Here is a 12,773-nt window from a genome sequence, read left to right as displayed (position 1 = left end):
ATTTTGACAACTGGGGCAAACATATCTTCATAGTCAATACCATACTCCTGTGTGAATCCCCATGCAATAATACAAGCCTTGTACTGATATAGGGAGCCATCAGACTTAAGCTTTATAGTATAAACCCAACAATTCAGAAGACCTAAGGGTGTATGCACCAAATCCCAGGTGTCATTCTCATGTAAAGCATGAAATTCTTCATCCATGGCCTCTTTCTAATGCAGATTGCTAATGGCTGGTTGGTATGAATGAGGAATATTTATAGAAGATAAAACAATAGACAATAAGCTCTGGTTTGGAGGAAAACTCTAGTGGTCAGGAGGCCTAGAAATGCGAGTGGAATGACAGGGGAATAGGAGTAGAAACAATATATGAAGAAGAGGCATCTAAAGGAGGGATATCACTTACAGGTGCAGTAGTGAGAGGATGGTTTGAATTAGGAGGAAGGGAGGTCGTAGGTCTGGAGCACGTACCCATTTGCAAGAGAAGACAAGAAGGCCCTTCATAGCAAATGGAGGAGGAACATCCTATGAATCAGAGTTTTGCAAAACAAAGATAGACGGTGTAGGCAATCTAGCAATTCCAACAAAGAATGAAATTTTTTCAAGAAAAACAACATTAGGTGAAATATGGATTCGATGAATAGAAGGATCATAGCGAAGAAATCCTTTGTAGTTAGGATTGTACCCCACAAAGGCACACATAATAGATTGAGTGGATAATTTAAAACATTCAGGGTGGAGGGGGGGGGGGAGATGGACAAAGCATAGACATCCAAAACAATATGTTTATGGTGGGTTTTGGTAAACTTATTTGAATGTTCAGGGTAGGCTCCTGTCATATGATTAGTAGCCCCAAAATCAATGGTCCAAGCATGAGAACAATAACCACAGAATTCACCAGATAAGCCTATAGTAGTAAAAATAGAAGTGATAGTCACACTAGTTGCTGAATTTTTTCCTCATCCATAGATGTAGAAGATTCACATTTAGTGGAAGAATAGCCCTTGGTAATGGTAACGTTAATAGTATGTTCCTTAGTTACCTGATATGCACGAGGTTGTGTCTTCTTCTGGGTACCCTTGGGTGGGCGAACAGAACAATTTAGAGTGATGTTGTCTTGCTGTCAATGATGCAAACATGAGAAGATCAATAACCACAAAAATCACCAGATTAACCAATAGCAGTAAAATAGAAATGATAGTAGGTGACACTAGTTGCCGAATTTTTTCCTCATCCATAGATGCAGAAGATTCACCTTTAGTAAAAGAATCACCCTTGGTTGTGGTAATGTTAATAGTCTGTTCCTCAGTTACCTGATATGCATGAGGTTGTGGCCTTGCTGTTTGCAGTAGGTGCATACATTCTTTTTGTACAATGAAATGCAATATGGTCGAAACACTTGAATTCATAGCATTGAGTCATAGGGAAGTCCTTGGAAGACGATTTCTTACTTCAATGTGCTATGAAGCAGTATCAGCCCCGGATTCCATCATTTTTCCTTCAAATCTAGCTGCAATAATGTGTCTAGTCTTCACCCTTGGCAATTCTCCCAACACAGGATCTAAGTTTGGAAGAGTTCCTTTACTTAGAATGTTAGACCTGATTATTTCATATTCAGGTTTAAGCCTCATCAAAAAGTGATACAACTTTCTCTTCTCAAAATCTTTTTGAAGATATTTCACACATTCTGTGGAATCAGAGGGATCAATATGGACCAGCTCATATTCAGCCCACAAATCAAGAAAACTTGCATAAGCCTGCGTTTGGTGGGGCTTCTCCTCTAAACGGGCATTTTAGAAGCGCTTCTAAAAAAGCATATAAAGAATGGGCTTTTACTAGAATAAAGACAATCTTACCCTCCATGTATAATTCTGAAAAAACACCTATAAACGCCATTTTGTGCCCATAAACTGCATTTTCTTGGCTGCCAACAAATTGACAACTCTATGGATGTTGTCATATTGGTTCCATGTGGTTTAATTGACCCAAACCCCATTTATTCAATCTACTTTACGCCCTTTTTTCATAAATTATTACCCTAGGCCTAGATAAAAACTAGGGTAATCATATGTCATACATGTAGAATAGCCAACCAAAATTATCATAATTCTCTTAAATAGTTATTATGATAATTTTATATACTAGATAGAACTAGGGTAATCATATATAGAATTACCAACTGATACTAGAATAATTCTATTAAGTAGTTATTATGATGACTATATAGATAGTAACTGGAGTAATCGTATATAGATAGAAACTAGGTAATCATATACATATATATATATATGTAGAATAACCATAGAAAATAAAATAATTATCATAACTCTCTTAAAATAGAATAACCAATTCATGAAACCATGATAATCATATATGATTAGACTAGAATAATTATCTTATATAGTTCTTATGATAATTACATATACTAGAGAGAAACTCATTATCATAACTCTCTTAAAATGGAATAACCAACTTATGAACCATGATAGTTGTCATAAATAAAATGAACCAAGGGAATCATGAATAAAATAATACATGAAAAACATACTAGTTATTTTCAGTTAAAAAGTTATTTTAACAGTATTTTTGTTATGCAAGGTCTTGCATGGAACATAATTATTTTAACAACAATATTTTTTCCCATCAAAGTCGGTTCTCAATGGTTTCAGTTATAGAGTTACATGGAACATAAATTCTGATAGTATTTTTTTTTTGCTTTGTTATTATTCAGCCACTATTAACACAATGTCATTTGCATTCAAGTTTGAATAGCTACATTATCAAACAGTTAAAAACATGTCAATCATCGGTCTATAGAGACATCAAACAGCCACGAGATACAAGCAAAATTACATGTTCATACTGTACAAAATCACATGTTCACAGGTCCATACAATCCAAGATACACATTTGACAACAAAACCGGTTCAATTGGGAAGGGGGTTTTGTATATAACCACTTATTGTTTGAACAAAATGAAAAAGGAACAGCGGATTCCTACCTGGTTTGTCACAAAATCCGGTACTAGATGTGTTTCATTAAAAAAAAAAAACAATAGAACAAGAAAAATGAATAATGAGTGAGATGGAATGGTGGATATCGACCTTGAATCAATATTATAAGGAAAACAAACAAGAAAAATGAGTGGAAAATTGTACTTGGTGGTACCTTCCTATCGTTGCAAGTTGTGAGAGGTGAGAATAGAAAGGGGGAATGGAGAAGAAGATGAGTGATGGTTTTTCATTTGGTGAGGTAGTTTTGGTATTATGTAAATTATAAATGGACTAAAGTGGGAAGTAATAAGCACTTCTTCAGAACATAAGTGAGAGGCCACCCATAAGCTCCTTTTTCTAACGGGACGGATTTTCCACCAAGCGGGTTTTGGGGGTTCTTTTGTCTTCTAAAATGCAATAAGCACTTGAAGCCTCCTATCTCTTCCTATCTCCCTAACAGTAAGCAAAGATCTCAGATTCAATTTGATACTGTCTACACATATTAGATTGATGATAAACGTTCTGCAAAACAGTGCAACAGGAACAGGAATAGAAATCAATCAAATGGCCAGTTTCTTCTTACAACATTACTTCTTCCCCTTGGAAGTAATCACATGAGTTGCATTTACATGCACATGATCTAGGTGAGGGTTATGATATATTTCTTCGTCCTACCTAGGAGATTAATGCCAATGTTCTTTTTCTCAGATGATTGCAACTATCATATATCAGTTCAATCCCACTCAGTTGGACAAGAGTGTGGGGAAATCACAGAAAAATAACTAGTTGATTCTATTAGCCAGTTTTATCAAATTTTGGTATAAATGACCCAGTAGTGGTGGTTCTTAGCATTCTTGCTTGTGTGCCATCTATATAGTGTACACATGAATGTGGTCTATGGAACCTTAGGTGATACTGTACTGTTTATTGAATGAATTTCTGTTAAACCTGTTTGGCAACTGCATACCACTTTTCCAACTTCCATAAATTTTATTTAATTATACTTAAATTTTACCGTTTTATTTCTAACTGTCTATTTTGGTGGGCTTAAGGAAATGTAATTTGGTCATTTTATGCCCGGATAGGACCAAATCATTTAAATCCTCTTTTTGATGTATAGCTTTTGAACTAATACGTAAATAATACTGCATAGCTGGACTTGTGTATTTTGTTTATTGCTTTTGCCAACCTTATCATTAACTATAACAAACAAGAGAAAAAAGAACTAGTGCTGGTACTAAAAGGTTACTAGTTTGATATGCATTCTTCTCTTTCTTCTCTATGTGAGATAGCAGAAGATCATAATTTATTTTGGCCAACTGGGGTTGACCAATTCATTTTGTTTGGTAGTTTACGGCTTGAGTTTTATATTTTGATTGTTGAAATTATCTTTCACTAGACATTAATTTCCAATAAAGTTTTGAAAGAGCTAATCCTGTTCTATTTTTCAGGTTGCTGCTGTGTTTCGTAAATCCTTGAGACTTACACATGAGAGTCGCAGGAAGTTTGCATCAGGAAAAATAACCAACTTGATGACCACAGATGCTGAGGCACTTCAGGCAAGTTATCCAGATTTCTTGCACTGCATTTTAGAAGTTTGAACCATATATTTAATTTATTTGGTTGAAGAAAATACATAATACTTATTACTGAGTACAAGTATTTTTACAACTGAACTTTCGGTGGGGATTATATTCCATAATTAAAATTCTTTGTTCTTTATACAGCAAATATGCCAACAGCTTCATAGTTTGTGGTCTGCTCCATTTCGTATCATTGTTGCCATGGTTCTTCTGTATAATGAACTTGGTGTTGCTTCACTTCTGGGATCACTAATGCTTGTTCTCTTGATTCCCATACAGGTTTGGAGGTTTTTCCTTCATTAAAATTTTACTTTCAGTTATTTCTTTCCTTTCAACTTTTGTTGCTTTAATTTACATGTTTCTGTATAGCTTTAAGATTTTTTCTCTTATGAATAGCCTTCAGAAATTGAAACACTTGTCTTTTATAGAAATAAAAATGAGAATAAATAGAGAAATTAATGGAAGAATAGGAGAAAGCCAATTGAAGAGAAGAGGAGGAAGAGAATTAGAAGAAAGAACCGTCTACCATCTACCATAGGAGAATATGTGCCTCCCAAATCTTTTGTCATTGTATAACTGATTTGGGACAGCTTCATAGTTTGTGGTCTGCTCCATTTCGTATCATTGTTGCCATGGTTCTTCTGTATAATGAACTTGGTGTTGCTTCACTTCTGGGATCACTAATGCTTGTCCTCTTGATTCCCATACAGGTTTGGAGGTTTTTCCTTCATTAAAATTTTACTTTCAGTTATTTCTTTCCTTTCAACTTTTGTTGCTTTAATTTACATGTTTCTGTATAGCTTTAAGATTTTTTCTCTTATGAATAGCCTTCAGAAATTGAAACACTTGTCTTTTATAGAAATAAAAATGAGAATAAATAGAGAAATTAATGGAAGAATAGGAGAAAGCCAATTGAAGAGAAGAGGAGGAAGAGAATTAGAAGAAAGAACCGTCTACCATCTACCATAGGAGAATATGTGCCTCCCAAATCTTTTGTCATTGTATAACTGATTTGGGACAATTACAAAAAATGCCCCTAGTCATGCAGCAGCAATAAAGAAGATTAAAACTTAGATGAGGACCGAAGGCCTACTACAAAATTAGCCTATTAATCAGTTAATATCAACAGCATAAAACTATTACAGAAAATATAGAGCCCAGTAAAATGGAGAATAATTTGGCAATCAATCTGTCAACACTCCCCCTCAAGCTGAGCATAAAGATTCATCATACCCTGCTTTTTTTTTTTTTTTTGATTGGTAACAAAAAAATTTTATTAAATCTTGAAAAATATGCACAATAAATTACAACTGTTAGGCCAGCATGCACTGCACAATCCCTATTTCAGAATACTACTTCACAATTACATTCATTTTCCATGTATAATTCCTAAACAGCTTTTCCTGAGTTGCTCCATGCCTAGAAACTGCATTGGCTAGGCTGTTTTTAGACCTAGGGAACCATTTGAATGACATGCAATTCCCTTGCCAAGTACTTTTTCTTTTATCAGCAAAGCTAAGTTTTATTATATTAACTTGGAAAATATAAGAGATAAATACAACTTGATTAACCAAAGTGTCAATCCCTTTCTACAAACCCAAATTAGAAGGATGCCCAAAACAATTGCTGCCTCCTAACCCGTTGTTTGGCTAAGGAGTCAGCTAACTAATTTTAACTCCTTTGCCACTTGAATTCAACCTCTATTTTGTTTGAGGGACTGAAAGCTTAATTAAACATGGCCGAAATTGTTACAGTTGCTGGCTGAAATTTAAAAAAAATTTCAGTCCAACCTGAGAACAGGTTTCTCGGTATTTTGAAATATGAATTTCTGGACCGATCTTGCACTATACTAGGACCAGATTTGAAAGCTGAAGGTGATGTTCGGTAGTATGTTCATCTCGTGGATGGGCCATTTCAGTCCACGCCATGGGATGAACTCACCGTTTTGTTGGTCGTGGACGGGATTGGTCCACAATATATCGTGGACCATCCCTGTTCACAACCCAAAATCTTGGCCACACTTGTATCTCGTGGATGTGGCCGGTCCATAACATTTCCACATTGTATTTTGGTACAATACATCTCTTCTACATACTTTTCTTTTTTTTTTTAATTTTTAAATTTTAAAATTATATTTTTTTAATATTTTATCAATAAAATAATATTTTTATTTTTAATTCTATCACAAGCCCGGTGGAGATCCTTTTTACTCTTATTTTAATTTATTTCAAAGTTTTTATCAACAAAATAATATTTTTAAATATTTAAATTATTTTTTATTAAAATTAATATTTATTGATTAAAATTAATTTATCGATGCCTTTTTTTCAATATATTTATCATATAAAATGCAAAAATTAGACATTTATGATCGACTATGTAGATCATTCATAAAATGTATATGAGATACATGGAATCAAAAAATGTGGTGTGGACCAATCCACACCACCCCTACAAAACTCCATTGTGGGTGTGGGCTGGTCCAATCCACATAGTTTGTCCACAGTTCAGAACAGCCGTGGACTGTGGTGTGGTGTGGATTGGCCCCTGCCACAGGGTGTGGTGTGGACTAGTCCACACCCACCAATTTCTCATCCACACTACAGAACACCCCCGAAATTAAAACTGATCATACTTGATACGGAGTTCATAGTATGCAGCTCCTAGAATGGTGATTCATGCCCAATACCAGACCCAAATCGGCCTCCAACTGAAGATGGCGCAATTGTAGGTATGGAGCTGACTCAGCAGCATTGTTTCTGCAAAACTGAGTTCCAACTTCCTTGAGATCGATGCAGATGTGTACCTGGTATTCTCTGATGTTTTTCTCTAATACCAAGAAGAGGACTGATGAGAATCAGCCCCCACAATTGCTGGTTTGAACTAGGGTTTTGGGGTGCAAGGGGAGAAGAGAGAGAGAGCAAAATAGTGGAGAGAATGGGATGGTTTGCCCACTCCCTCTAATCCCCTTATATAGAGCATTTTCCTAATCCTATTAGGAGTTGATCCAAATCAGATTTGGATTGGTACATTATCTTCTTAAGAGAATGGGTGCTCCATACGCATATCCAAATCCATATTCGATCCATGAGTTGTCATGTGACTTTCCTAAACTAATCTTATTAGTAATGGGCCTAAGGCCCATTTTCTTTAATGGATCACATATCTAGGCGTTGCATGACCACTTAGGCCTAAATATTGTGTGGCATGGAACCCACAAATGTCTCACGCAAGTCCACATGGGCTTAGCCCATCCTTGGAAAGGGACAGGCCGAATCCTTGAGCCAAATAAGATGGGCTCAGTTTGGGCCCAACACTTAAACATAAGTGGTCCTTGGATTCAACTACCCTATGAAAACCCAAGGATAATGGACTTCCATAAGATAAAACTCATCAGGTTATCAACCCTCTAATGGTTTCTTTCCCTTAACCTCTCATCCCTTTATAATCAAAACACTGCTCATAGGGAATGGCCTCTTCCCTAACTACAAACCTTTTTCAGAGATGAACATAATATATGCATAAATACATTTTTCAAATCCGATTTTAAATACTGTTGAAATAGTTTTAGGTTTCCATTAGAGAGAGTGTAAACCTTAATATTTACTTTGTTTAACAAAGGGGCTAATCCTATCACTATGATCACCCACTTAGGTAATTTCCTAAATTGCTCTAACAAGCCCAAGTATTTGATCCTTGATGGATCCCACTAGTTGGCATATCAAAAGCAACTCGGTCTAAGATCTAGTATAGTATCATAATCAAGTCTGAGGTTAAGTGCAACTTTCCAGTTTTGCCTATCCGTTTCTAAGGTCTAGGGCATAACTGGAAATTGGTCTAGGTTCAGTGCTTTTTTCAAACACCCACTGACTGTGATTGGGGTCTAACCCTAGGAACTAAGGTCTAGTATAGTATCATAATCAAGTCTGAGGTTAAGTGCAACTTTCCAGTTTTGCCTATCCGTTTCTAAGGTCTAGGGCATAACTGGAAATTGGTCTAGGTTCAGTGCTTTTTTCAAACACCCACTGACTGTGCTTGGGGTCTAACCCTAGGAACTAAGACAAGCTGCTCCACCAATTCAGTAGCACACCAATGCCAGCCTTGTTAGGATAAATTCCCCAAGTCTATCCAATGGTTGAGAACATTTTAAACTAACACAAGTCTCATAAGTGTCTAGTTTAAGGAGTAATTCACAGAAACACACCAATTTGAACATAAAGCACTATTGTACTTATATTATTCATATACAATTGATATGTGCAATTCCCTCGCCAAGTACTTTTTCTTTTATCAGCAAAGGTAAGTTTTATTATATTAACTTGGAAAATATGAGTGATTAATGCAACTTGATTGACCAGTGTCAATCCTTGTTTACAAACCCAAGTTACAAGGATGCCCAAAACATTTGTTGCTTCTTAAACCCTTGTTTGGATAAGGAGTCAACTAACCCATTTCAACTCCTATCCAACTTGAATTCAACCTTTATTTCTCTTGTAATCTTTTCCACTTCTCTTAGCACATGCTGAAGGGTCCAAGGAATATGCTTGTTGGATTTTGTCCAAGAGATAACTACCTGTGAATCTCCTTCTGCCTCAATCATTCTAAATCCTAACTGTTTAGCTATCTTGAGACTTCGCAATAGAGCCAAGTTCATGCTCATTCTGCCTCATTCTACGGGATATTAAGAATTTGTATTGACAAGTTCATACTCTTCCCAAAAGTCAATAAAATCGACAATATTCTAGAATTTTCTTATCTCCCAATAGTAGGAAAAGATTTCAGATTGAATCTGATACTGTCTGGACATGTTGGATTGATAGTACACTTTCTTCAAGTATGGATACATCTCATAAGCTGTACACATCCTTCTCATGGGTACAACAATGTAAGAAACAATTGAACTAGGTGTCACCCTAGCTACTGAGACAAGCCACCCCAACCAACTTGGCGGTACATCAATGTCAGCCTTTGCAGAATAAATCTCCCTAGATCTATCCAACGACTGTGAAGATTCTAAACTAACACGAGTCTTATATGTATCCAGTTTAAGGGTATTACACAGAAACACACCATAATAACATGAATCAAATATGTACTTTATTCATTTACAATAAATGTCATAATGTACATCATTCTGATTGGAGCTAAGAGCATGCACTGTCTAACAACAATAAGATAACAAGGTGAGTGTTGATGGTCTTGAATCCGACGCAAAGATGATGTTGCGAATTAATGAAGAAAAGAACGAAGTTTCAGGTTGTGTACCCCTTCAAGAATTAGTGGAAAGAGAAGTCACGGTTGGTAAAAGTCTTGGTTTTTTTTTAGGTTTGTGAGTAGTTGAAAAGGAGAAGCAGGGAGGAAAAGTTGAATAAAGAAACCTCTAGAGAAGGAGGCGAGGTATGGAATGAGGATGCAGACCTGGAGGATGAGTTTGTGAAAGAAGATTGAGGCACCATTTTTTGCAAGTTGTGTGCGTCTTTGGTCAGGTGTTAGGTCGGGGGTGCTTAATAATTTGGGGGTCTTTTTTGGTCTTTGCATTAGTTTTGTTTGTTGTGTCTTCGCATTAGCAGCCCTAGTACAATTCCATAAAATCTTTCCCCACCTTTTAGGGGGGTTTGAAGCAGTTGGAGGATCTCTTATTGCTGGAAGAGATAAGTTGGAGACAAAAGTCTAGATGTAAATGTTTTAAGGAGGGAGGCAGAAACACTAGATTTTCACTCTGTGGCAAACACTAGAAGAAGGAAGAATATCATTTCTAAGCTAGAAGTTGATGGAGTTGTTCTTTCCCAACTAGGAGAAATGGTAGAGGCTTTTGCAACCCATTTTAAATCAATTTTTGGAAGGCTTCTAAATGAGAGGATTTGGGTGGAGGGGTTGGAATGGCCAACTCTTAGTTTAGAAACCAGAGTGGGGTTAGAGAAAAACTTTGACTTAGAGGAGATAAAGGAAGTAGTATTTTCAATGGATAGAACGAAAATTCCAAGCCTAGATGGATTTACAATGGCATTTTATCAGGATTGTTGGGATATTGTGAAGAAGGACCTAGTGTTGGTTTTTGTGGAGTTTCACAGGAGGGGAATCATTAATCCGGGTTTAAACTCCACATTCATTGCATTGGTCCCTAAGAAGAAAGAGGCATTACATCCAAGGGATTTCAGACCGATTAGTTTGGTGAATAGTCTGTACAAGATAATTGCAAAAGTCTTGTCTCTAGGAATTAAGAAAGGGGCATCACATCTAAGGGATTTTAGGCCGATTAGTTTGGTGAATAGTTTGGACAAGATAATTGCAAAAGTCTTATCTCTAAGAATTAAGAAAGTTCTTCCAGCCATTATCACACCAAATCAAGGAGCTTTTGTGGAGGGAAGGCAGACCACTTATCAAATTTTGATAGTAAATGAGAGCTTAGAAAATTTTAAGAAATCCAAGAAAAAAGGAATGGTTTGCAAACTAGACTTAGAGAAGGCTTATGACCTAGTTGACTGATCCTTCTTGGTGGAGGTAATGAAAAGTTTTGGTTTTGGAGACAGATGGTGTAGATGGATCTGGGGTTGTATCAGGAGTTGCCATTACTTGATATTGGTGAATGGAATTGTGGTGGATTTCTTTCCGGCCATGAGAGGAATAAGACAAGGTGATCTGCTCCCCCCCTTTCTCTTGACTCTAATTGCAGATGTCTTGGGGAGACTGATACATAGAATCGATTCTAGATCAGGTACGATCCCCTTGGATTAGGTACGTTTTGAACTCTGGTAATCAAATAAAATTCTGGGAGCAAATTTGGGTTGGGGACCTACCCCTGAAAGACCAATTTCCATCATTGTTTGCTTTGTCAGATTTGAAAAATAGCCCATTTCCTCCTTCTTGGTTCCTTTTGATTTTTCTTTTGGGTTTGGGTGGAATCTGGGGTTGAGAAGGGCAATAAGGGATACAGATTTGGGGTTTATGTCATCTTTGCTAACCATCATTGAAAATGTTTTCTTGAACCTTAGTAAGGGAGACACCAGAATCTGGACCCCTTCTTCATCTGGCTCTTTCTCTTGTGCTTCGTTTTTTGAGACATTAGTCCCTACTACTCCGCTTGGGCTGTCGTTCCCAGTTAAAGAGGTTTTGAGCAAACCCATTCCTCCTCGGGTTGGTAGTTTTTGTTGGGAAATTTTCCTAGAAAGAGTTAACACAAATGACTTGCTTCAAAGAAAGAGGCCCAACTGCTGTTTACTTCCCAATAGGTGTATTCTTTGCAAAGCTGATGGGGAAACGGGTTATCATATTATGGTTATTTGTCCAGTTACTAAGACTATTTGGGAGTCGGTGTTTTTCCTTTTTGGGTATACTTGGACCCCCCGTAAGTGTGCAATGCTTGTTCTCTCCTTCTTTCTTTAGTTGGCCTAAGAGAAGGGGGAAGATTATGTGAAGAAGCATTAGGGCTGCAGTGTTCTGGCCAATATGGGAAGAAAGAAATTTGCGATTTTTTTCAGATAAGGAAAGAACCACAGAAAACCTAACGGATTTGATACTTTCAAGGGCTGCTCATTGGCTGAAATCAATGGAGATATTCTCTGAATTCTGTATGGCAAACATGCTGAGAAAGTGGAAAGAGGTTGCTTCTGCTGCTATGTATAAAAGGAATTGTAGTCCCACTTGGACCCCCCCTCCCGCCGGATTCATAAAACTGAATTTTGATGGATTTAGCTTAAGGAATCCAGGGCCTTCTGGGATAGGGGGTGTTTTCAGGAATGAGGGGTATATTACTGCCATGTTCTCTGGGCCAATTGCAGAGGGTGACTCTCTTAGGGCTGAAATTCTAGTACTTCTTGAAGGAATCCAAAGAGCAAGAGAATTAAGCATTAAATGCTTAGTGATTGAGGGGGCCTCGAAGGTGGTGATTAGGTGGCTGAAAGGAGATATCTGTGGCTTGTGGAGCTACAGCAATGAGAAGAAAAAATTTAATTGGCTTGTAAGGTCTTAGAGGTGCAATACAGCTGGGTGAAGAGAAGTGCTAACTCAATGGCTGATGGGTTAGCTAAGCAAAGGGTGGCTAAGGATTCTTTGTTTTGGGCACATTTTTAGTATTTTGTTGCCATTTTGATGTTGGGGAGTTAAGATAGTTTACCTCCCCATTTTCTGTAATTAATTTTCACAATTATTACTCATTAATAAAGATTTCTGTTACCGATTGAAGAAAAAGAATGAGG

General features: G+C 36.9%; 1 protein-coding gene across 1 annotated transcript in view; it reads left to right on the top strand.

Annotated features, from left to right (window-relative positions):
- Positions 1–12,773, top strand: part of LOC148865894 (ABC transporter C family member 2-like) — a 110,489-nt gene that overhangs the window by 32,957 nt on the left and 64,759 nt on the right. The window contains exons 12-13 of the mRNA XM_088976396.1: positions 4,447–4,554; positions 4,723–4,857. Coding sequence (XP_088832522.1) covers positions 4,447–4,554; positions 4,723–4,857 — 243 coding nt within the window. The remainder of the gene's footprint in view (positions 1–4,446; positions 4,555–4,722; positions 4,858–12,773) is intronic.

Source organism: Nelumbo lutea, chromosome 3, assembly GCF_056320005.1.
Source record: "Nelumbo lutea isolate HS-2025 chromosome 3, American lotus-T2T, whole genome shotgun sequence".
NCBI lineage: Eukaryota > Viridiplantae > Streptophyta > Magnoliopsida > Proteales > Nelumbonaceae > Nelumbo > Nelumbo lutea.
The sequence above is the reverse complement of the archived record's forward strand: the minus strand, read 5'-3'. Positions and strand labels throughout refer to the sequence as shown.